General features: G+C 36.8%; 1 protein-coding gene across 1 annotated transcript in view; it reads right to left on the bottom strand.

The window, feature by feature from the left end:
* Positions 1-7623: 7623 nt before the first annotated feature.
* IL1RAPL1 (interleukin 1 receptor accessory protein like 1) overlaps positions 7624-25264 on the bottom strand; it is a gene marked incomplete at its 5' end in the record, with an annotated part of 28733 nt that continues 11092 nt past the window's right edge. The window contains 3 exons of the mRNA XM_010177242.1: positions 7624-8342; positions 9634-9804; positions 23010-23153. Coding sequence (XP_010175544.1) covers positions 7624-8342; positions 9634-9804; positions 23010-23153 — 1034 coding nt within the window. The remainder of the gene's footprint in view (positions 8343-9633; positions 9805-23009; positions 23154-25264) is intronic.

Raw genomic sequence — 25264 nt, 5'->3', positions numbered from 1 at the left:
AGCAAAACAAAAAACAATAGGAGGAGCTACAAGGAATGAAAACACTGTTGAAAAATATATGCATGTGCATTTCAGTCTGTCTCTAATCCCTTATGCTCTAGACTTATCTTTGCCAGGATCTTGAAAAAAATATATAAGGTAAGGTGCCCAGGTGACTGTCCAGTGCATTTTTCTTCAACATTCCCTAAAGAACAACTTGGTAGGCGTCATTTCAAGCAGACAATTTTTTTGCTACTGTTTCTCACTCTTCAAATACCTGAAGTTTTCTGGTTTTGTTGTTTTTTGTTTTTTTTTTTTTTTTTAAAGTATAGAAATGGTAGTTGCTATATGGCACTGAGAGATTTTAACAATCTCTTTTGTTTAGAAGAGTGAAAAGGTAAGCAGAGAAAATATGAACCATATTGACATTGATTACTATTTACAATGAGAGGAGCTCTAGCAAATATTCCTATGAATCAAGTAGATCTTGTAATCTAGAAAAAAAAATTCCCTACCTCTAACCAGGTCATATAAATTGCTTCAGATAGCATCCAGGAGGTGAAGGAAGTACCTGGTACATTCGGGTATTAGTGTCCTACAGGCAAAGAATGTTTGTAATCTCCCATGACAGTAAGACTGCATGAGCACTAGTCTTGTACCACCTACCTAGTTGTGACATGACCAGGAAAAATCTTTGTTATACTTCTTCCACCCCATGTCACCCCTAGCTACATATCTGTGTCGAAATGCCACCTAGCAATGGCCTGGTTACAAGTCTGCTGCCTTCTTGCTGCACATGGAGTGTCCTCCCATAAACAAACACAGGTTTTTGGGACTTCCTTGCATTTTTATGAGCATGCTATTTATTTTGTTGTATTGTTCTATGATTAAATAATTAAAAGATAAAATACCTATGTATAGACCTAAAAATATATAAAGTGCTTTCTGTGATGTAACTAAGATTTGAGAGTGCTTATTGCAACAATTTTTGCCCAGATTTCTGCACATTTTGCGGATTCATGTGTTTTGATGAGGTAGGCATGGGTTAGTGATCTCAAAGGAATCTGCTGTCACTAAACATCTAAGACAGATGGGAGAGACAGTTGTCTCACTGTTTTCCTTTCTAATTTGTATTTACGTAATTGTTCCATTTGAAGTTCCTTGGCTTTTAAGAAGACAAATGTACAACTTTCTAATGTGATGCTGAAGGTACATGTGCAATACTAATTGTTTAAATTTTCTACTGAAATGTCCCTAAGAACTTAATTAGGGTTGCAGTGAGCTGTTCACCAGAGACTATTAACTCTGGCAAACAATTTCTTCTAAGTCTGTAAGTTCATTGCCACTTGTGTTTTAAACTTAGAAAGAAAAATGAGACTTCCTAAAAAAATAAAATCTTGCTGTGATTTACCTGTCATGCAAAGAACAAAAAGAAAATTTTAAACAGTCTCTCATGTAACTTCCTACAAAACAGCAGGAGAAAACAACCTTCTCTGAAAAAATATAGCCCTTAAAAAGCACATTTAAATAGAGTTTAGTAATTGCTATTTTGCTTTTCTTTGTTTATTTTTGCTTTCCAAGTGTGTGTGCAGACTTTGCAGCTTAATCATAGATGCATGGGTGAAAATATTTTGAGCCCATGGCTGACTTAATTTTAAGACTTTTTTTTTACTACACAGAAGGTTCATGACAGTATCAGAATGTTGTTTCATATGAGCACCCTAGAGGGGTGTGAAAAATGATGTGCAATCTGAGAACTAAAATAAAAACTTTTTACAAATCAAGGCTTTGCTCTTGTAAGCCTCTTAGGAGAGAAGACATTTACTCACCCTAGACATCTCTGCAGAGTATTCACATATGCCCCAACCTCAGGGCTCATAGCAAGCTTATTTGTGCTTGTGCTTTTAATACAGCCTGCAAGGTGAATAGACAGGAGAAGATGGAACAGGATGGAATGGGATGAGATGGGATGGGATGGAATGGGACAGGATGGAAGTTGCTGCAAGGGAGCTCAGGTGTGGTGCTTGTTGATAGAGATGGCAATTTCCTGTAACTGTCATTTAGTGAATTGCACACTAACCCAGTAAGCTAACCTCTTTCTATGCTCAGTGCTGGCTTTTACTCTGCACACTGAACAAACAGGAAACATTGTCAGCTGTTTCTGCTCTTCTGCCTGCTTTGCAATAGGGGATCTTTGTGCAGTCAGCTAAAAGCACTCAAGTTTACTGTCACTAAACTCAAGGCTTACTGCTCACCTTCTCTGCGTGTTGCCTATAGCAGGTAGAAGAATGGTGATGTATTGAGCCTGTGGTTCCTTCTGCACCAACCTGACACAGGAGTAACTAAACACAATGTGCCCAGTGCTCTCCCTCTCCCTGTGCGGGTGCACACAGTCTCCCTGCTGCAGAGCTTTTCAGTTGTAACCATGTGGTGCAGCCCCTCACCCCAGCTTGCATGTCTTTATCCATCACCAAATGTGTTTAAGAGTATGGGCTTTGCAGGTATTCATTTTTCCTGGATTATTTTATATTTTTGAGGGGCACAGAGAAAGAGTTAATATTTGATAAAAAGAGAAAGAGAAAGTTAAAAAAACGTCCACTTTATTTTTGGAGTAGTTTGTGTGTTCCTTCTGTCATGCCTTGATGGTTAAGGGAGACGTCTTTATAAAAAATATCAAAAATTATTTCAATTGAAATTACATTATCTAGGATATTGGCTACTTAATATAAGAACACTGAAAAGCTTTTGGAATGAGGCTGGTTCTAATAACAAATAGAATACTTCCCTTCAACAACTCTTAATACCAATGTATTCCATTTTCAGTAATCTGAGCAGTTTCAGAATGTATACATTTTCCAGATAAGATATCAGGCCTGCCTTTGTAATTTCTGCTCTGAATACTTAATGTCTCTGTGGACCCTTGACCTCCCACCTGCAGTGTTTATTAGTCCAGAGTAAAGGTCAAACTTTGTCTTAAACAGAACTTAAACAAACAAAAAGCATAGGAAAATTCTTAATAGCTGAAACATTTCTATTAGCTTCATTCCTCAGGGCAACAACTCCAAGTTCTGGAACATGAACCCAACACCAGCTGGAGAAGTGCAACGCTGCCAACGTGTCTTCTTGGAGGATATAGCCAGAGTCGATGGGAAGCAGTCCAGCAAAATTACATCATGAATAACAGCTCAGTAACCATCCTAAATTCAGTGAATCTCAAATGAAAGACACAATGGTGTTCTCCAACCTCCACTCAGTGGCTATTTAGGAGGTGAATAGTTGTGATTATACAGAAAAAATGCAAGGGAACTTGCAGCATTCATTATGCAAGGAGACTCATTGTTAGGAAATTGCTTACATTTTTTCTGATACAAGTCACATTAGTTTCTTGCTCATCTGAGAAATGGGGTAAAATAGGTGTTGTAATAACAGCAAATCAAATAAGGAGTGGATGTGAAGAATATAGTTTCTCTGGGTAATAAACTCAGTCTGTTACAGAGGGTTTTTTTAGCGCTGACAGATTTCTGCCATCCTTTGTATCACAACAATAGAAGACACAACAAAAACTCCCTGTGCTAGACTACCAACAAGTACAAGATCATTTGGAGTGTATTAGACATACAAGGACATATTTGTGTTGCTGATCTGTCTGGATAGGCCTCCAAAAAGTTGCTTTATATAGGTCAGCCAGAGTATAGAGCGTTGCATGACAAAAAAAGCCACAGTACAGTCAAAAACCAGGTGGGTTATTTTGACCTTTCTTCTCCATTGGCCTTTTCCTATTTTTGAGCTTACTTTACTGCTGTGATTTTCTTTTTCTTGTTTGGATTTTAATTAAACTCTCCTTAGGCTTGCTAGCTTAACCTTTTCTTTTTTTTCTTTTTTTTTCTTTTTTTTCTTTTTTTCCAATTTAAGAATGAAGGAAGCCTGTTTACCAGGCCAGTTTTCCTCAAATCTTGCTATTTTATCTATAATTTAAATGTGTCATTAATGTACAATATCTAAGTAAAACTTTGTGAATTTTAATCAGGAGGCTATAACAAGATTTCCAATTATTTTGAAGCTGATTATCACCCATTATGTAACACACACATGGTTTTCACAGCTGTTCGGTAATAGAAAAATCTTAGTTTGCATCTAAGCCTAACAGTATTTAGCTCTGAACCAGATCATATTGCAAATGTTTCATGTTGGCTGCCAGGTAAGAACTGGGTCCCTACTAAAATGCAGAAGACATTTTGCTGCTGCTTTCCTTGCAGCCAAGATTTCATCTTGACACAGACTGCAAATACGAATTCTTTTCCTCTTTGCTTTTCCAATTTTCTTCCCCCACACAAATCAATCTTACACTCATTCAGCTTTATTAGGTTTACTCTCAAATCCCACTGCTGCAACTGAGAACAGAATCAGACCCAGCAATGCACTTTGCCTTCAAAATAATTAGCTGTATACTGTACGGTCCCTCATTTCTGTCCAGTCATATGTGCTGTCCGGAAAACCTATATACTGAATTTCTACAAGTTGTGCAACAGAGTCCTTTAGTTTTATATCAAGGACTACCCTGATTAGAGAGAGACTTATAAAGACAAAGCACCACACTTGGATAATTCACGTGCATAGAATCCACATACAGACCCAAAGTAATTGACCAGGCAGAGTAAATTTTTCCAATCATCACACTGCAGTTTTTAAAATAAAGTGCTATTTGCTTATGGCTAAATGTTATATATGGCAATTACATGCACACTTCAGTCTGCATTGTCAAAAACTGGAGAATCTTCAAAAAAGTATGGAGCCTAAGCACTAGGGCAATGACAAATTTGGTTGTTTTGGTTGTTTTTTTCATTTTATTTTGCTTTCCAACAGAACTTCTCTCAAACATAAAGCACGTGAACACACAACAGTTTCCTTCACTGTTTCCCACACAGAGCTGTTCACAGAGGAGGAATACTAAGAAGGAATGTTTCTAAAGCCACAAACAGCTTCACCATTTATTTCAGGTTTTGTTTTGTGGTTTGTTTCTTTTTTTGTTGTTGTTGATTTTCTTCTGTTTAACATTATGACAAAACATTATAAGAAATACTTCTTTTAAGTAGTGAGAATACCAAATAGTATCTGTCAATCCCTGAATCATGCTATTCAAAGTGCTTAAATCTATACTAAAAATAGAACAACAGAAAAGTACTCCCCATGTGGCTAAAGAAACAGCTACCAATCGTGTAAAAGTGACTGTGGTCAGATAGTTACATCCTACATTTATTCCACATCCCAGTCTTTACCCCAGGGCATGTAAAGGGGAGGGAAAAGGGAAAGAATAATGCATTGCTTTCAGAGGATACTGGGGCACTTGGCATCCAGATGAATGAAAGAAAATGCCATCTGTGCCGGACAGGTGTCTAAGAGCAAATAAATAATAGCTTTCTTACACTAGCAAAACAACCAAATGTGCAAAATTCTCTTAATTTTTTTTCTGACCTGGCAGCTTCATTTCCATTCTGTGGATGTTTGGCACATGTCCAGAGAGAGACACCATAATAAAGAACAAAAACAGATTGTAGAAAAGGACTTGAGCAAGTTGTCAGAGAAATAAGCATTTTTAAGCAATAAAAGTCAGTGCACATCCCAAAGTTCTATTAGCCTGTTATGCAGATACTAAGATTTCTTGACTTTCACAGCAGGAGCATAGTCATTTCCTCCCACACTGTCAGTTCTGGTTTACTCCCACAAACATCCCCCAAACTGCAGTTTACCCACTCTCTACCCATCACTTCTCATTAAGAAGAGCAAAATACTATAAGCTGTACTTTTCCCCTTGTGACAATCAGGACGAACAAACCCCACGCATCCATTATATTGGCCAATATCATTCAGGTACCATAAAAATACCTGAAGCTAATTAATTACATAAATAGATTATAAGGTCTATTTTCCAGGATACCAGTTACATTTCTGCCAGGGTAAATCAAACCCATGACTATATAACAGCGTGCTGCAACCAGTAACTCCACCCCAGCTCCTCTGCTTCTGCTAGCAGAGACTAGCAGAGAGCTTGTCCTGAATGTGTTGTAGAGCTACGCCACCACTCCTCTCTCTTTCTAAAACCAGAAAGGATTTTTCTGTTATTTGAAATGTAAGTATGTTTTAAATGCTTATTTCATTTGTCTTAAAGATGTACAGATGTAAACATAGTGGTTTGATTTTTTTTTTTTCTTCCCTGGCAGCTGTGGTACACACATTATTTGCAACTCCTCAAATAGAATCATACATAAAAAATAAAACTAATTTATTTATTCATTAAAGTGAATAAATCATTTTTAATACTTCCAGGTCTGATTTAAATATTAATTTTGTATAAATAAAGTTTATTCTGAAAACAAAGATATTTGTTGTTATTCATGTCATTTTTTTCTGCCTGAGTTCTTCCTGAAATCATATTGAAATGAATAAAGTTTTACGTGTCATTACAAGCTAAAACCAAATGAAAGAAGGCTTCTTAATCCTGAATATATCATTTTAAAGCAAATAACAGTTTTTGGAACATTAAAATACAAGGGGACTCTGTAATCCACAGCAAAAAATAATGTTTTGCTTTTACTTTTTTAGAAAATAACACTTTCTATAATACAAAGTGACAAACCATCTACAATACTGTCTTTTCATTCCCCTTTGGTTTGGAAGTCATGGCTGTAAATATCAGTGGGACTCTGCACTTCAGTGCCTATTGCCTCACTTGTCTTACTTGCCTGACAATTGCAAATGATCGTATTTGCAGTATTTTGAAAGGGGGAAAAGAAAAAGTTAAATGCTTAAAAATAAAATCCACAACCATATGAAAACTTTTCGAGGAAGTGTTAAAAATAGGGTTTGTTTTTATATTTATAAAAGGGATACAATAAACTAATTCTTAAAATAAAAATTAAAAAAAAAAAAAAGAAGACAAATCCAAGAAAGCAAAAGCCAAACCATCTCTAGTTTCTACACAGTCTGTAGTGACTACTGTGAAGCAACTGATACAGATTGGGTATATTCTGTTGTTTAACAGGTATCTAGCAAGTTACATGTTAGATGATCAGACTGAGGTGTTACCCCAATTAGGGGTCAGTGTAAGGGCAGGGAAGGAGCAGTGCACATTACGGGAGTAGAAATGAAACTGGAGCTCTCAGTGAGGGATGGGGTCCTTCTAAGAACAAATATTCTCCAAAAGAGGTGAACTGCAGCAGGCACGGCCTTCAGGAATCAGGCTAGACAGGCCAACAAAATGGATGGTGCTTCTGATATCAACATAGCTTTGTCCAAGCATTCCCAAGAGAGGTTAAAAACAAACAAACAAAAAGTCTAAAATTATACTAATGAAGCAAAAAATTTTCCTATCTATACAGCAGTCTCTTCATTTAAAAAAATGTAAATATACAAATTCCAATGACGTATAAAACAAAGTTGAAAATGTGAATGGGAAGAGACATGGGTAAAACAGGAAGACTGATGCTACAAAGAAATTGCAAAAAACATATGTACAAGACCCTGTTTTTCCTCGTATGTTATCAATTGTAATGCATGTTTAACAGCAGCAGTCGAGGATGTAGTTCCAGGCACCGGACTGCAGACTCAGCTCCTGCTCAAGGGGGTTGATGGCCCCTTGCATTTCGGTCACCAAATTACACTTGATATACTGGTCTCCCGTGGCAAGAGGGGCAGTATCGCACTGTTTGTGTGAGCCTCTTCGGGATTCTGCTCCCTATTAGTTTTTGTCTGTGGCCGCTGCCCGTTTATAAGTGTCATAGGGATGTTGCAGTAGGTATGCTGGTTACCTATTGAGGTAAGCGGCAGGGTGCCAGTAGGAGGTACATCGTATTCATAGCTTCGATAATAGTGTTTCTGGCGCATCTGTGAATGATATGTGTTATGAAAGGTGGAGCGTAGGTCTGGATGGGCAGTGGCAAGAGCAGTGGAGGTGGCAGCAGCCATGGAAATTGCGGAGACTGTCTGCAGTTCCCCAAAGGGCCCCTGCTCACTGACATCTAAAACCTGCTCGTGTGTGATGGGTTCAATCCTCTTAAAAGGCATTTCGTACTGTAAACGTTTCCAGAACTTGGAATTCAACTTGTTGCATTTTGGTCCATGCCATTTAATGACAGTGAGGAGCTTGATAGTATGTTTCAGGGCCTCAACCTCCTGGTAGTTCATAACTCCTCGTAGTTCACTGCATTCAATCAGTATCACTTTGATTTCGCCTGTGACTAACATGTTTCGAAGCCTTGTTTCCAGTTCAAAGATGCTCCAGCCTCTTCTTACCACATAATTTGGAGTCATGACGATGATCAGTCTCTTGCTTTGGTCTACACATCTTGCCACGTCTTCAATGTAGGCTACAAAATAAGACAAGTGCTCAAAATTCAATCTAAGAAAACACTTCACTCCCATAGACTGAGGAGAAACAACAGAGGCAAATCCTGCTCCCAGAAGAGCTCACTGAAATATGCAAAAATATCACTTGCAATGTGCCAGGTTGGCTTACCAGGACATGCTCTTGGGAAATCTGCTCCAGGTGGCCCTACTTGAGCAGGGAAATTGGATAAGATGACCTCCAGATGTCCCTCCCTTCCAACCTCAACCATTCTGTGATCCTGCAAAACAACTATTCCCCCATGCACTGTGGATTGTTAGTGTTTGTTCATGAGCTGTGGTTTTGTATAAATGTCTATCTCTTTATTGGAACAAACGTGTTCACCTTTTTTTCCCTTAAAAAAGCAAAGTCACCCAGGTAGGCAACAGACCAGCAACTATGTGATTCACTCTTAAACCTAATGATACTCTAAGGTGTACTGTAAGGATAGATTCCTGTATTCCTTTCATGACCCTGTCACATACATTCACAAAAACAGTGTTGTCTCCTTCAAATTAATGTTTAGTTTGCTGTAGATTTAAAAAATGCTCATGTAATTAGCTTTGATGTTGTACTTTGCTTATACCAAGCATACTTTCTTATCCTCAGTAAAAGATATTGAACCTAGTAGCTGTCTATATGGTTGCACTGAAGTTATGAAGAATACTAGAGCAACTTACAAAAAATTGCTGTATGTAGGCTGGAATGCACGAAAGAAACATGAAAAAGATCTACCTGTACCAGCTGGAATAAATTACGATTTTCAGCCTCTGAGAATGGTCCAGTACCTGCACTATATATTTATCTACAGTGGACACTAACAAAATTCACTACTTTGCTCTGCTGTAGTTGGTGTTATTCAGCCCTTGCCTTAGTCCAAACACAACTGTTTCCTTCCTATCTAAATTTCTGCAATAAATAGACTCATGGATATCTTTCCAGGCAAACTCTAAGGAACAAAAACCAAAGACCTCTGTAGTCATTCTTCTCAAAAATCTGTGAAAAAAATATTAGTCTCATTCATTTTCTTTACTTGTGTATTCCCTTTCTGCACTGTCTCACCTTCAATCCATATAATATTATTAATGAAAAATAATCCTCTTATCTGGGAAATAAAAATTAAGTATGTTTGGTGGTTTATCTTCATTGTTACCTAAAATGAGGAAGGAAAGATGATAATCTGAAGAAATAAGCATAGAAACAATACCAAAACAATCACTACAATGACTGCATTTGCTGTTAAGGAAACACACAAGCATAAATATATGACTTACTTCCTGTGGGAATCAAATCTCTGTCTGGTATGAACAACTTATATCCATAATGCTTTTCAAGCATATCTGGTAGGATCTCAAGAGCAAATCTTTCTTCTTCTCCAGTTTCTTGGTTCCACTGATCAGGATCCACTTTGGTATAGGATAGATATGCATCATAGTCTTTGTTGTCTACAGATAGAGAGGAAGAAAGTAAGTTAGTTTATTCATTATTCTTGCAGATTTCCTAGATAATTACCCAGGAATTATTTCTGGGAGAATTTCACAGGTATAGGAAGTTGTTTAGGTAAAGTGGCAAGCTTTCACCCAATCTCCAGATATTAATCCATTCACCTTTCCTGTTTCACCTGGTAGAGGTAATTCTTATTTACACAGATGCAAAGGAGAAGAGATCCTTATCCATAGGCTGAAGTCAATTTGTGCATAAACATTTGTAAAAGGCTCTGTATGAAGGAAATCCACTCAACTGCAGGGTGACAGCTTGTAAGCACAGAAGAAAAAATTGACTGAAGATAATCTGAATCCTTCTCTAGCTTTACAAGGGAAAAGGAAAGCAGAGAAATACCTAAACTAATGTGCAATTATCTCTTTTGCATAGTAATAACATTTCAGTCTTTCCAGATTTTTACTATAAATTTAGGGCCTGGGGCTGAAATATTTTAAGCATATCTGTGTCCTTACTTGTAAAATTCATTGGCTTTCCAGGTATGAAATTATTACCAAGCTTAAATCTTTGCAGCATCAACTCCTGATAATGCAGTTCAAATCTCTTGAATTCTGTGTGCTTAACATTGCCAATTTAATGTTGCATTAATGTACATTTCATTACTTAACTGTGTGTTATTTCATTTCAATATGAGAAAGAAATATGCCTGTTTCTTAAATGTGCTTGGTGTGCCTATTTGAAAGACTGGATCAAAAGAGCAATCATTAATTTTCATTAGGAGGTCAATAATGCTAAGTGCTCTGGAACTAATTCAGTGGAATAAGAGGTCATGTTTTGACTTTTGTTGTGAAGAAAGCAGAAAAAATCAATGGCAAGAGTAATGAAATGTTAACATCCTTCTAAGTCTCTTGAGAACATTATGCACAGGCTATCAAGAATATCAATTGCTTGTAGAAGAGACCTGATTGAATACTGTGTGTCATACGTAACGTTATATTCCTTCAATGTTGACTTCAGTTATTTACTGAGCCACTGCTTTCCTCATTTTACACCTTTTTGTACTCTGGCAACACTATGTGGAAAAGCCTGACAAATGCAGGATGGGTGCAAAGAGTATAAATGAAATTAATGAAACAATGCTAGTCTTGAACTTCTGAGGGACCATGCATACTATGCTCATTAACATTTGCAGATGATAAAATTAAAATGGTAAAACTGTAATTACTTTCAAACTTACCAAACCCGCAAAATGACCACGTGCTTATGCTCTCCCCTGTACACTTTTTGTGTGATATTATCTTTTGGATTGTTATATACACAGAAAACAAAACGAACAAAAATCCCAACAACAATAAAAAAGAAAAATAAGAAAAAGAGAAGCACTGCCTTCTGTGGTTCACACTTTCCATTATTTTTCTCTGGAGTATTTGTGAAAACATGATCCTTCAAAACAAACAAACAGCTAATGCCTTTGACAATGCCTTGAATTGACACTGAATGAATCAAGTATGAGATAGAGGGAGATTACATAGCAATTTTTTTGTTTCTGCAGTAGGACAGTGTTAACTCAGCAACTGAATTAACACACAGAGAGGTCAAGAGGTCTATGGGGAAATGACGACAACCAACAAAATGAGGATGTGGTAATGCCATTTTCTGTTGTCATCTTAGTAATGGTCACGACCATAGTATATGCCTGAGAGCAAGCGTTGCTCTGATGAAAATCTTTGAGTAAAGATGAGAATGTATAACTTCTCAAAGGGATAAATAATAAGAAATAATACAGTGTTCAAACTGTTTTAAAACCTCAGAGTACTGTCTGTTAAGATGCTTTGCACATTCTTAGTTAGAGGGAAAATTATTCATGCTATGCCACTGTTTTCTTGCATATGTAAACATTACACTAATGCATTTATTTGAAATATACATTTTTCATACCATGGAGGCTCCAGCATTTCCACTGACTACAACTGCATTATTCTGTATTGCAGGGAACATTTCTTTCCACCCTACTTCCGTAGTTTTAGTAACATTTGAAGGGCTATGAATAGCCAGGATCCAGGGTAGGTGTACACAGATGGGTTCAGGAAATCATTAATTTATTTAAACTCCATTCCAGCAAGATGTGTAGTCCAGCTTGGGAACTGCTAGATGCATTAACACAGTGGTTTCCCTCAGCTATTATACTCCCCATCTGTCAGTTATTTTTAACTTTTGATTAAAAGTAAAAAGTTCAGTTTACAGGAGAATTACTTTATGTGCTAATTTTGTTTTCTGATGGGCTTACATACTGGCATGAGCAGAAAATTTGCAAAATGTGAAATGCCTGGGATGATCACATGTGCCTTTGTTTTACTTCTATGATATGTATGTATTAGCCTGTTTTTAGTTAATTAAATTTATTTGGGTTACATTGTCAACTCTGTGAAACATCTTAAGAACTACAGCAGACAGATAGCCATCTTTTCTGTTATGTGATCAAAGAGCAATGGCATTATTTACTATTTTCACTAATTGTTATAAACATTAAAAAAAAAGTAGAATTTCAGTTGTAATGAAAAATGGGAGAAGTTATGAAATGGTTGAACTCTCCCATCTCCAGGGAAGTATTTAAACACACAGTAGATAACAACTCTGAGTGTGGTTCTTCTCAGTTAAATGGTCCCACCTACCCTTGCTTGTAATGTGTGGAACTGATCCCTACATTCTAAATAACATTTCTGATCTTAATTCATAGTTTTTTAACATGATGTCCCAATGGACTGAGAGGGAGAGATGGGAGCCTGCAGACATCCAGATCTTACGGCTGAGTCAAACTGGGAGCTGGGGCTCACATCTTGTCAGTCTCTTGGCCATGTCACGTGGAAGCAGGAGGCTCTCAGCTTTGCTCTCAAGCTCTTTGCTCTCTGGCTGTTTTGCATGAGAGCCTTGCTTTGAGCAATGCATCCAGGAGTCCCCAGACTCCTAGCAAGCATGCAGGAAGTCCATCACAGCTTTGTGTTTTCTTGATCATTCACTGGAACAGGTATTTTACCCATGAAAACATTTAGTGTCAGCATATCTACTTTTTCCAAGGAAAAAAACATTTAATCAGAAAATTCCCGATCTGCTCCTAATCACAAATCAAGTAAGAAAGGATTTGATATTATGACTTATTATGTAGTACAATAATTACAGATTTGGCTACACAACAAGTTCAGACACTGGCTACATTTAATATTCAGTGTCAGAAAAAAAAGTACAAAAATACAAATTCAAAACAAACAAAGCTGATGGTAAACAGCTTTCTTTAAAATGAGAAATTCCTTATTTCCCTTCATCAGCAAACAATTAAGTCTCCTATCCAAGCGTCCTTGGAATGAAAAGGTGATTGGTTGTTGCTTATACTTTGTCTTGAGATATAGATCATATAATTTCAAAGACTTTTTTCTGTCAGGCTTCTCTGTATTAACAAAAAACTAGAATATAGTTACTCACTACCTGTTTCCTCCCACACTTAGGAAGAAAAATACCCACTAATAACCAAAGGTAAGGATGTTGATCATTTAATCTGAAACTTTTTTTCTTTCTTGTGGAGATAGAAAGCAACTATCTACATATACTTTTGCACATGAAAGCACTGTTATTCCCTTAACCATTTCAGGGTTTTTAATTTTTTTATTTTTAAACATAACAGAGTAAGTTCACCTTGCATTGCCTCCAGGTATGTTGTGGAGCTGTATTATGTAATAGCTGTCCTTTAATTTAGTGAACACAGCTGAGTGTGACACACAATACATGCAACAGCAGTACTTTGAAACATTTTGGTCTAGTAAGTTTCTTCCCATTCTTTGTGAATGGTCAAGTAAAACTCAGTTATGTGGTTTTCAGTAGTTTTCTGTTGCCTACAGGTAGCATACAACTGGGCTCTTCAACTCAACATCATCCATTTCTGTGAAGTTTTATTGTATCCATTAACTGAAATTATTGAAACAAAATCTAAAGCAGAGCTTGCGTGGCCAAATTCAACCAGACGAAAACAAAAATTCTTTATTATTGTACTCTAGACATCCAAGAGAGTATGTAGAAGCTCTAGAGTAGTTCATCACAATAGGGTCAAATACAGCCTGTGCTCAAGGTATTATACATTCCATCCATGAGTGTTTCAGTCAGCCCAAAACCATTGATACTCTGGTCCAAACAGACTGTGAGGTACAAACTTTAACATATCATTTTAATTGTTCTTTGGAGTTGAAAGCAAGGACACTGAGTAATGGTCATTAGCTGAACTCAGCCACAGGTCTGAAAAAAATTGGTTGGATCAGTCTTAGGGGCTAACATTGAGAGTGAAATCTCAGCTTAATTAATAACACATGGAAACATTACTTCATTTATTGGCCCAGGATTTTAGCCAAAACACCTGTTGCATCATTACAAAATGCATTCTTCAATGCAATCCTTTCCTTTGGTACTCATCCAAATGTTGCATATGTTATCATACTCCCAGTAATTTTCTACAGTGTTAATCCAGCAGAAGTGATATAAACTTTTAGAGGATGAAGTTGCAAATGCTGCTTATTATTCCAAGGATGTGCTCAGCAGCAGTCAATTAAATGCTCAATGTAAGCACAAAATGAAACCCAGACTCTATATGCATCTACTTTGTCACATGCAAATAGAATCTTTGGGTAAGAAAATTGCTATCAGACATCTAAGAACTCATCTGTATGCATGCTCTTTCAACAGCTTCACATGAAGAAATGGTAAGCTTGTGCCTACAGAAAGACAGATAAAACTTCCTCTTCCACAGGGACCATCAGATTCAACTTTGAACGTGTATTATAGATGTACATGTTTTCTAATGATTTCCATGTTGCGCTCCAAGAAACCAGCAGTCTGGGCCTTCGAGGGTTTATTAAACCTTAAACATTGCAGATATTTCTGGTAATGGGGGACAGAAAAATTATATAGATGGATGAAATTTAAAAAAAAAAAAAAATCCAACAACTTTTATAGAGTATTTTTTTTTCTTATCAGCCATGTTCAAGCTGATGAGAAACTCTGATTTTCAGCCAGCGTGATAGGTTTTAGCACAAGACAGACTAATAGATCAAAACAAAGAGAAATCCCACAATGTTATATTTCATAGTGAATCTTATTTTAATGAAGTTGTAAGACCTAGACGCCAGGGTCAACCCATGCTTCTGTGCATCCTGAAATCCTCCAGAGTAATTAGCAGTGCCTTCAGAAACATTCATTGCACTGAAGGCAGCTGACTGCACACAGGCTGCTCTTGCAGGCTTGGTGTAGCTGGCAACACACCTGTCTGGGGCAGATCTTCCATTTTTATGTCAATAGGGAACTGGACAGCTGATTCCCCTCCTCCAGAGCACATGCCAGCCTTGTAAAGACTCAGATACTCATTACTGGAGTCTAGGAGCAATGTGATGATTTAACTCAGAGTTTCAGGATTTCAAGTGGGGTTCTTAAAAATGACAGATTGGATCCTCCCTCTTTAAAAATGGTGCTGCGTTCAGGAAAGGTTGTTGAGTAGTGGGCTTTCAAAATTTCCTAGAGACTGGAGTTGCTTCAAAATTATGACAACTAGGGTATTTTATAAACTGTTTTTGTTTCATTATTTATGGGGCCACATTTAATATCTGCATTGCAATAGTGTTCATCACCCTGAACGTAATGAAAAATGTAATTTAAACACTTAGTTGAGTAACATAGCCAAATCTTAAGTCTTTCAAAATGCTTATACTTTTCCTCACATTATTTACTGTTGCTTATGAAGATCACCTTAACATTTTCTTTTATTTTTAAATGTCAAGCCCTTTTAATGTTAATAAAAATTAAGAACTTCCAACACTAGCTTTTTCTGTGGCAAAGTATTTGTTAAGTAAGTGCAGCATTCCTGATGATAGTTCATATCCTTGTGCAGAGTAGGTAATAGTGAATTGGAGGGAGGTTTTGTAAATGCAACACGGGCAGAAGTTAAAGAAAAATAATTAATTCTAAATAGGTTCTGGAGTATTCTCAGCACACCATAGACCAGAAAAAAAAAGAAAAAGGTCCTCTGTTCCTAATAGTCACATTTATATGTGTTTCTTTTTACCTTCCCCCTCCCACCTCCCCCCTTTTTTTTCTTCCCATTAAACTGCATTGAATTTTGGAAGTCTAAAGAACATGGAAAAACAAAAGAAATAGCAATTTTAAAGTTGATTTTACAATAACATTTATGAAAACTCCAACATATAAATGCTGCTTTTGACATTTCTTGAAAATTATGAGTGATTCCCACCAGATAAAAATTCAGCTAAAAAAGAACACTATGACATGATTTCAAGTGTAAAATAAATTATCTCTGTAAACTATATTTTCTTTGGTTTTCTATAATTACAGCTAAAATTTGTCATTGATAGATACATAGGGTATGGTATTACTTATTTAAACTGAATAACCCATTATTAAAGTTATTTTTTTCTCTTATACTTAGTCTGATTTTGTATACCTAAGTAAATAGAGACTGCATCTCAAATGTTTCTCATTCTCATTAACAGGGAAGTATAAATTTATTATTACTACTGAAGATATTCCATTCTACTTTCAATATAAAAAACTGATGGAGCATTAATCTTAGAAGTTGCTCTTGAGAGATATGAAAACTCAGAAGTCCGTATAAGAGTTTCAGAATATTAAAAAATTATGAAAGTTAAAAAGATAGCAATAGAAATTATTCTCTTGGTTGCTATGAATTATTTGCAAGTCAAATGTCAAACTAAGAAAAAATATATTATTAGAGGATATTGAAAAGCTGAATGGTAACTACCCAACTGGAAACACAGCATAGCATAGTAGTTATCTATGAAAGACTGGAAGAAACTAGCTACTATTTAAAAAAGGAGAACAGAGGAAGAGGCACTAATGAAGAGTGTCATGTAAATTCTGAAAATGGAAGAATATAATTTTTTCTATACTAAAGAAATTTCTTAAATAAAAAATATATATCAGAGGTGATGCTCTTCTTATGGTCCTAATTCAACAAAGCAACTAGTTACTTGTATAAAATACACGCTTAGTGTATGTTCCTTATTTCAGTGGATCGCAGTGACAGTACTTGGATCGTATCGTTGGGTTAAGTATTGTGAAAACTGGAACTAAGACAGCTTGGATCTATGCAAAAGCAGTGAAAAGTTAACTAAATCATTATAGCTATAAACAAAACTCAAGGCAGAAATGACTTGGAAATTGATTTTCAAGCTAAGATTCTTGAAATCAGAAGCTGATATACTGCATTCATCTCATCTAACTTGGAAATTTGCAATGTGCTTTGGCCTTTGATAAAAAAACTTCAAAGCTTAGGACTATTTGACAGAACTTCTTGTTGAAGAACAACAGATATCTTAGTCTTCATTGATTTATATATGGTAGGTTTTTTTTTCTTTTTTTCACTTTACATTTAGAATTTCTAACCTATAATCTATCTTTTAGTTTGTAATCTAAAGATGTTTTTGGTGATATTGCTATTTTATTTTTTAATATGTATCTATTACTCGTGTATGTTAGATGCTATAAAATAGGAAGAGAGAAAAAAAGCAGGAATTTTTCTCTGGATCAGTAAGTTTCAGGAACAGAATCTGGAAAGTTCCATATTTGGTGGAGATATAAATTGAGATTTTATTGTTTGAATGTCGTTTCAGATATAAATAAATAGCATAAACAAGAAGAGTTAATAGAAGCAGTTCTCCAACAATAAAATTGTAATTAAATAAGAGGAAAACCCCTTTTTGTAACCACTAATATTAAGAAAGATTAAACCTGCATTTTTCTAAAGCTGATTTTAATAGATTTTTAAATTGGTCTTCATAGAGCAGGATTTCTTATTGCCACAATTTGCCAATAGCCAACAAGAACACATAGGCAGAGGTGAGGCTGCAGTTGCAAACTTATTCTATGTGTCCCCAGGGAAGAATCTGTAATTGCAAAGTCACTAACTTCAGTAGTAATTTCAGTCTAGCTATACCTGCAAAGCATAATCATTAGCACAAGTACTTTGGCAGTGCCTAAACCATTGGTAAAAGTTATATTTGAAAGTTAGTAACTAAGTCACAGTGAAACATTAAGAGTCTCAAAGCATTACCTTTCCTTACTATGTAAGCCGTTTACTAGGATGAAACCCAGGAAAGCACTAAGAAGTATATCTTACCTGCTCTTGTTTTGTACAGTTAAGAAGGTATAATCTGGGCAATCCCATAGATCTGTCCATGAACTCTGCTAGTCTTTTGCAGCTAAATAATAGCAAGGAACAAAAATCTTGATTACCTAAGGACTCTCAGGTGAAACAGAGACTTCAAAACAGAAACTGTCTCATCAATATCCTAATTTGAGCATTGATTTGCTTCCCCTCAGCAAACAGTAGAAACTCATGTCTTAAGAAAGTGTAACCAGGCAGCCAAGAAACAGCCACTATAGATGTCATGGACCAAATCCAAACAAGATTTCCTGAATTAAAAAAGCTCAGCAGTGACACATTTTAATCACATTAGGAGCACTTTGTGTTTTTTCAGCAATGTGAGGGGAAAAAAAACAAAAAACAAACAGCAACCTAGAGAACTGAAAGAGAAACCCCGAGGAACTCCCCCGTCCTGGCTTCCGGGTACCTTCCCTGCCTGCAGCCCAGATGCACAGAGGTTGTGTCTTCTCTCAATTCACCAAGGTTTCTTTGGCAAGGAAAACTGAGAATAAGATCAAAGACACCACAGAGAGCTCCTGTCCAACATTGTAGAAGTAGTGGGTAAGACCCACTAGGCAGCAAGGGTCATCAGCTGCTAAGCAAAGCTCTCACTTTCTAGTTATCAGCTGGCTACAGTTGTGGCTTTTTTTGTTAGGTTCTTTTTTGTTTGTTTTTTGTTCCTGAGCCTAAAGCTTGACTTCTCTTCAGCCTAGCTGTGAGAAAGGAAATTTATGTAAAATTCATTATAAAACTCTTTACAGTACATTTGTTCTGAATTTCTCTTTAATTGCTGCTTTTTTATTCTTATGTAGTTTAATGTCAACCTCTTAAAATGCCTTCTTTTTATGATAATGTTCACCCCTTGCTTATTAATTATTTCATACAAAAGCTTCCACCAATTTAAATGGTTACTAATGTACCCAGGTAATGGTAGGGGCTAGAGCCTGCAGACTGTTTCTTCTGCTAATGCTACCATACACTTTTTTTTCTCTGAAACTGGAATCCAGAATATGAACACATATATAAATTCATGATTTTGAGTAATTTCGTTTATCTGACCACGTCAAATGGTTTTCAGCCTGTCTGTAGACTTCTGAATTTATTCTGAGAATACCTCAAAGCTGGCATTCAGACATCTGCACATTCACTGGAAACTCTCAGGTCTTAAAATGGCAAGAAAATGTTGAAAATAGTTATTTTGGTGACTTTGAGCCTCCTGGGCCCTTTAAAGCAGCATCAAGTGGTGCTTCTTAGAGAAGTGGTTCGAGTCCCCCTCTCCACCCTGGCTGTGTCTCTCATGCCTGGGGACTGATCCTTGCACACCTTAATGAGCAGGAGCAGCTTCAAAAAGGAGAAAGTTGTCCCCAGTAAAATCCTGGGGAAATTTCCTTAGTTTTTAGGAGGCCTAAAAGCCAGCTCATACGTAGGCAAAGAGAAGATTTCTATACAGTGGTAATATCTTTTTCTGATACAAATAGCCTTTTAAGGTCACAGAGTGCAAGGTAGAAAGATGTCAGGGCATGTGTTGAGCACAGGTGCTTGTAAATATTTAGTTGCATTTTAACTCTTCTCTGTTAGTTAAAGTACAATACATATTTTGTTCACTGAGTCATTTAAAACCTGGGAAAGGCAGCAAGAGAAGACCCTTGGAAAATAAAATACATAAACAGTAACTGCTAAAACACTCCTCAGAGGATGAATGTGGTATAAAAGCTCTTGTATTGGAGCTCAATGTACAACAAAATAGAAGAAATAATAACTTCTAAAAGTGACTTTTATTAATAAGAGGTTAGGCCTTAAAGTGCACTTCACGGGCAAGGCTTTTTAAAATAAGCTTTTAAATTTAAGTTTAGAGCTGCAAACCTAAAAAGACTGCCTGATATTTAACAATGATCAGCTCTCAGAAGTGGAGTATCTACAAAAATTTTGTTGTTTTCAGAATAATACTGGGCATTTATTTCTTCAAGGTATCATCTTCATTTTGTAGCGAGATCTGGAAGTGAAATTCTCCACTTAAACAGATTTGGGAGCTTCTGACCACCAAACTGTTAGGAGTGAGTTATATCTCTGAGACACAAGGTCATGCCAAACACCTGCAGGTGAGAAAGCTACTGTTTTGCTAAGGGTCAGAGAGCTTTTCTTGCCCCTGTGCTCCAGCTCCCAGGGGATCTGTCAGACATTCACTGTGAGGTCCCCTGACTGTACACTAGCATGTCACGTTGCTCCACACTGAAGGATACAACACAGTGTCTGTCACGTAGCCCCCCGCTGTGGAATCAGCTCCCAGGCAGCTGCAAAGCATGGGCACAGAGTGGGAGGAAAAGTGGTAACATGTGAGCTAGATTTTATTATATTCCAATTTAGTAGGAAATGCAGGGAATTAACTCTGAAAAAAAAAAAAAAAGGATAGTTCAACGACCATTCCCAGGAGACAATAAATGCGAGACTGAGGTAAAGTGTTTGCAGGAGAGAGAAAAAAAAACCCAAACAAACAGTAGGAGAATCTAGTCTCCAGGATGAGAGAGAAGAAGGGAAATTCAAAGCTGCAAGTTAGAGAAATGAGGAATCAACAGCCGCGATCACTTCCTTCATCTGCAGTACTTCTACAGAAAGTAACAAATTAAGCTGCATGAGCTGCAAGGGTTAAATGCTTTGTTTTCAAATATTTCTCACAATTTACCCATGCCTCCCATAGAAAAGTGTCTGTTAGCCTGAGAAAAACTGATGTGTCTAAGGCTTAGAATGGAAAAAGGAATTGTGATGAGATTTGACATCCTGAAGGGCTTGTTCTCTGATCAGGGAAGAAATGAAGCGTTGCATTTCAAAAGACATTTTAAACTGAAAATTTTAATTGGACCTCACTTTTAAAGTGTTTCAAATCTTCTCTGGGTACAATACAGTGCACACAAAAAAGGCTCCGATATTTTGATGTTTGCTTATCTACATGCTGTCCCAAAGTATGATAGAACATGATGTAAATTATGAATAGCACGTGGGTGCTCTGCAGTTGTACTGCAGGAGATGCAGTTAGAAGATTTTAGAGATCAGCATTTCGTGTCTGTCAGTAACAAACTAAGCAAAAAGAAAGGATCTGAATGTATGCCTGAAATTTATTTCTGCACAAGCTGTGGCTTGGTCTTCCGTGGGGAATTTTCTCTCTGTCTTCTTTCAAGAGTGTAAGTGAAGGAGATTAAAAAGTCCAGCTGTAATAACTTCACTGGTACAATGGGTCTTATCCATGTTGCTAGTATAATTAATACAATAGAAACTACAGGTTTTCATTAGGAATCTGTAAGTAGCATTTTTCTTCTTATATTACTGTGGTTAAACACCCAAGCTATCAGTGTTTGCATGGATGTTCTAAGAGAATCCATGCCTTTTCTTCTTTAACAATGAACTTTACTTAGAAGGATAAACTGAGTGGATATTGGTTTTCCAATGTGTGAGTAAAGTAAAGTTGTTCCCAGGTGACCAATGTTTGAGATGGGAGGAGACAGACACAAGCGTCTAACACCTGGTGGAGTAAGTTTGCAAATGAATTGGAAGGATTTGACATAACAATAAATAACAGCTGTAAAAGTAAGAATTACTGATACTGAAAGAGAAAATATTAAATTGCATCTTTTTAAACAATTACTAATTCAACTGCCTATTCTGCATAATATGACTATTATTAAAGTCACACAGTTCATGCAAGTAAGCCTGCCCATTTACACTGGGGGCTGCTTTGTGGAGAAGAGAGGATCTCAGCTCCTGAAAAAAAAAAAAAAAAGTGCCTTCCAAAATCCTCCGTGAGTCACAGTCCCTCTGGGCCTCAGTTTCCTCCTCTGTTATATAAGTAGAATAACCTGGTTTTTTTCCCCCTCTGAGCTGCTATATTAATGCCTCCTTTTTGTAAATCCAGTAGAAGGACACAAATGTTCTAATGTTCTCGAGCTTGTTGTTCTGAGCATTTTCTATTTCAAAACCTTCTGCATTTTTACATAGGAGGCAGAAGTGGGTCATTCCCTAGTGATCTTATTATGGAATTCTTTCCCTTATATAAGGATCTCTAATTTTTCTGCTGCTCTTCTTCCTTATCAGTGACAGATTTGGCCAGCATTTGATTATCAGTACGCATTTATTTTAATATGTCACAGTGGGTTCTGCCCACGGGCTATTACCTTGAACTGTAAAATAACTTTTATTAGTATTTCAGTAAAAAAGAAGATCCTGTCACCAAAGCTGTAGTGGTAGCATAAAACAACAGGAACTCTGACCCAAGAAACAAAACCTAATTAATCAGAGTCTGCAGCTCAACCCAGTTTGCTGTTCAGCAGCAGTTTTGATTAGTAGGGCTAGAGGTGAAGAAGGTCTTTTACTTCAGTGCCTAGAGAGAGAAGAAAAGAAAATGCATGTATACATTTGACACAAGCCAGTGCATACATTGCAGATTACTTTTGTTTAGACTGGATGTCCTTGAATCACAGAACAACTTTAATGACCATTAGCCACTCATTCAATGATTATGTAAATGAACTCAAGAAAATGAACTTCTGGGTGCATTCCCAAACACTCGGTACAGTTTATTGAAACTGATCAGTGTAAACAAGCAGTAAATTGAGATTCACTTCAACCTCTACCTGTTTGGTGAATACAGTTAGGGAAGACAACCCTTAGCTCATGGAGCAGTGAAGCTGGCTTCCAGTAGTGAGAGAAAGTGAAAATCTTTATTGCATCAATGTTGGTAATTCACATTCAGTCTCAGAAATAAAAATCTAAAAGAGGTGGGTGTCTTCTGGAGCTCCAGAGAGCAGCATGTACATCAGCTCAACAATCACTGCTGCTAATGTGCTGTATGAGGAATGCATATTCAAGCCAGTGCCTAATGCAGTGAGAAATAAAAATTGCAGTTGTTAACACATCTCAAACTGAAATGATATTTGGGCCTTGGTGGAGAGAAATGAAAGACGGGCATACTTAGAAAGTAGGAAATGCACTACAAAGCTGCCTTACCTCCATCTAGTTCTTCAGCTCCAAAATGATTCCTGTAGAAGAGCATAATCTCTATCTTGTAACACTTGTAGATAGTCACTAAACAAACAAGCAGCAGCAGGATAGCACCAAGCCCACCAGCAAGCTCAACTGTGTACATCAGCTCTGCAAAGAATTACAAAACGCAGTAACTTCCACATTCCAAACCAGAGAAAAATTAGCAGCAGAACTTGCACTTAGGTTAAACATTAAAATAAAATAATGAATGATGGGTTATTTATGTATTTATTTCATTATGGGGTTCTTGAAGAAATAATTAATTAATAGGGGGTTTTGTTTGCGATTTTTTCCTTTAATAAAATAGTTTTTTCTCTGGTACACCATGCTAATTGCTTATTTAAAAAAAAAAAAAATTGCTGGGCATGTGTGTGCATGTGAGTGTGTGCATATATGTAAGAGCTATTTGATAACTCTTTCCTTCTCTCTCTGTATATAAATTACAGTTTGCTTTACACAAATAAATGTTGACATTCCACTTAAAATAAAAGCAGAGGTGAATGTTTTGTTTTTGGAGACTATAATACAAACACAGCTCCTCCATTATTCCACACACAAATAAGATGATTTTCAGTCTATGGATAAGATTACACTAAGGATTTGATTTTTTTTTTCCCCCTAAATAAAAATAAACATTAAAAAAACCCCAAAACTTGAGAGATGTGAAGACAAATTATCCAAGGAATCCCACAGCCTCACATCTCAGTTATGTGCTAATATCTTTGAAACAGTTTCCCAACAATCCACAAGTCATCTTTGTTCTCCCCTTTTCCCCCATGAGATTTGCTTATGTGTAATCACAGCAAACCATCCCAATTTCTCCATTCTGGCATTCCCATTCAGACCATGACCCGCTGTTGTCTTTACTGCACTCTACCACTGGAGACTCACGTGATGGATTGATATCCTCAACAATGTAGCTCCATTCCTGAGGATGAGGGCTCCGGTGAAATGTGGCCACAACTGTCTAGCCCCACCAGTATCCTCAGTGGGGCCACTTATCAGTGCATGAGTAATACGCCGTTGTGGACTTTCACCACCCCCAGTCTTAACCATTGCATGTTCTAGGACGCTCACACAGTTACATGGCATCCGTTTTGTTGCTAGTTTTTATTTGCTTATTGACTGAAAACTGGTAATGCTAAAAAAGAAGGTTGGGAGGAGGAAGAGCTGTACTAACAAATAAACGGCATATCTTAAGACCACCCATATTTTTCCAATATCATTCAGTTTTGAGAAATGCCAAGAAATCAGATCTTGGAAATGACAGAATCACAGATTCACAGGCGTTGGAAGGGAGCTCAGGAGATCATCTAGTCCAACCCCCCTGCCAAAGCAGTCCTCTACACCAGGTTGCACAAGAAAGTGTCCAGGTGGGTTTTGAACATCTCCAGAGATGGAAACTCCACAATCTCTCTGGGCAGCCTATTTCAGTGCTCCAAGATATACAGTTTTCTTTGTAAAAATATGTGCTGGCAAAAGCTCAGTTCTATGTTATTTTCACAGTACCATCTTCCAGTGGGCACCTTCTGTCCGAGTGAAGCATGGTAGCCCTGAAGTAATCTGGGGTTTTTTTGTGTGTTTGGTTATGTAGATATATTATTAAAACACAATACAATTCAATTAGAGAAATAAAAGGTTAGAGGAAAAACTGACAATTCCATTTATTTTGACCTCGTCTACTGAGAATCACACTCTTTTTTTATTATTTTGAGGCAACTGTAAGAAGATTTCATTGCTCTCTAGAAGACACTAAAAGTGTAATAAAATAAAATAAAAAGGCATTTATATTCCATGTCATTCTCTCCAAAACTGTGCTGGAAACTCCTTTGTGTTAGATATTTTTAAGACCAGCATGGTTATTTCAGACTTTCAATAATTTTCTGGTCCAGAGAGAGGAATGTTATTAAAAACAACCAACAAGAAATTGTTTCCGTAGACAAGTAATACAGTATTTTAGAATATAAATGGAAATGGAAATTACTCTGCATGGGCTTACTATACCCTGTTTATCATTTTGTATTACAGGTGATGCAGCTGTTCAATGGTTACTAGAAGAAAGGCTTTAATATTTCAGGTTGCTAGGCACAAAATATTCTTATGTGCCTGCTGTTATGACTCATTAAAGGCAAGGAAAAATGTTACAACTGGAAAACAGAAGTTTTTACTAAATTAATGATTTTGAGATTCAATGGAAAAAATAACTGCAGGTAGTCATC

Source organism: Antrostomus carolinensis, unplaced genomic scaffold, assembly GCF_000700745.2.
Source record: "Antrostomus carolinensis isolate BGI_N321 unplaced genomic scaffold, ASM70074v2 scaffold6091, whole genome shotgun sequence".
Classification (NCBI taxonomy): Eukaryota; Metazoa; Chordata; class Aves; order Caprimulgiformes; family Caprimulgidae; genus Antrostomus; species Antrostomus carolinensis.
Note: the sequence above shows the minus strand (reverse complement) of the source record. Positions and strands in the feature narration are given on the sequence as shown.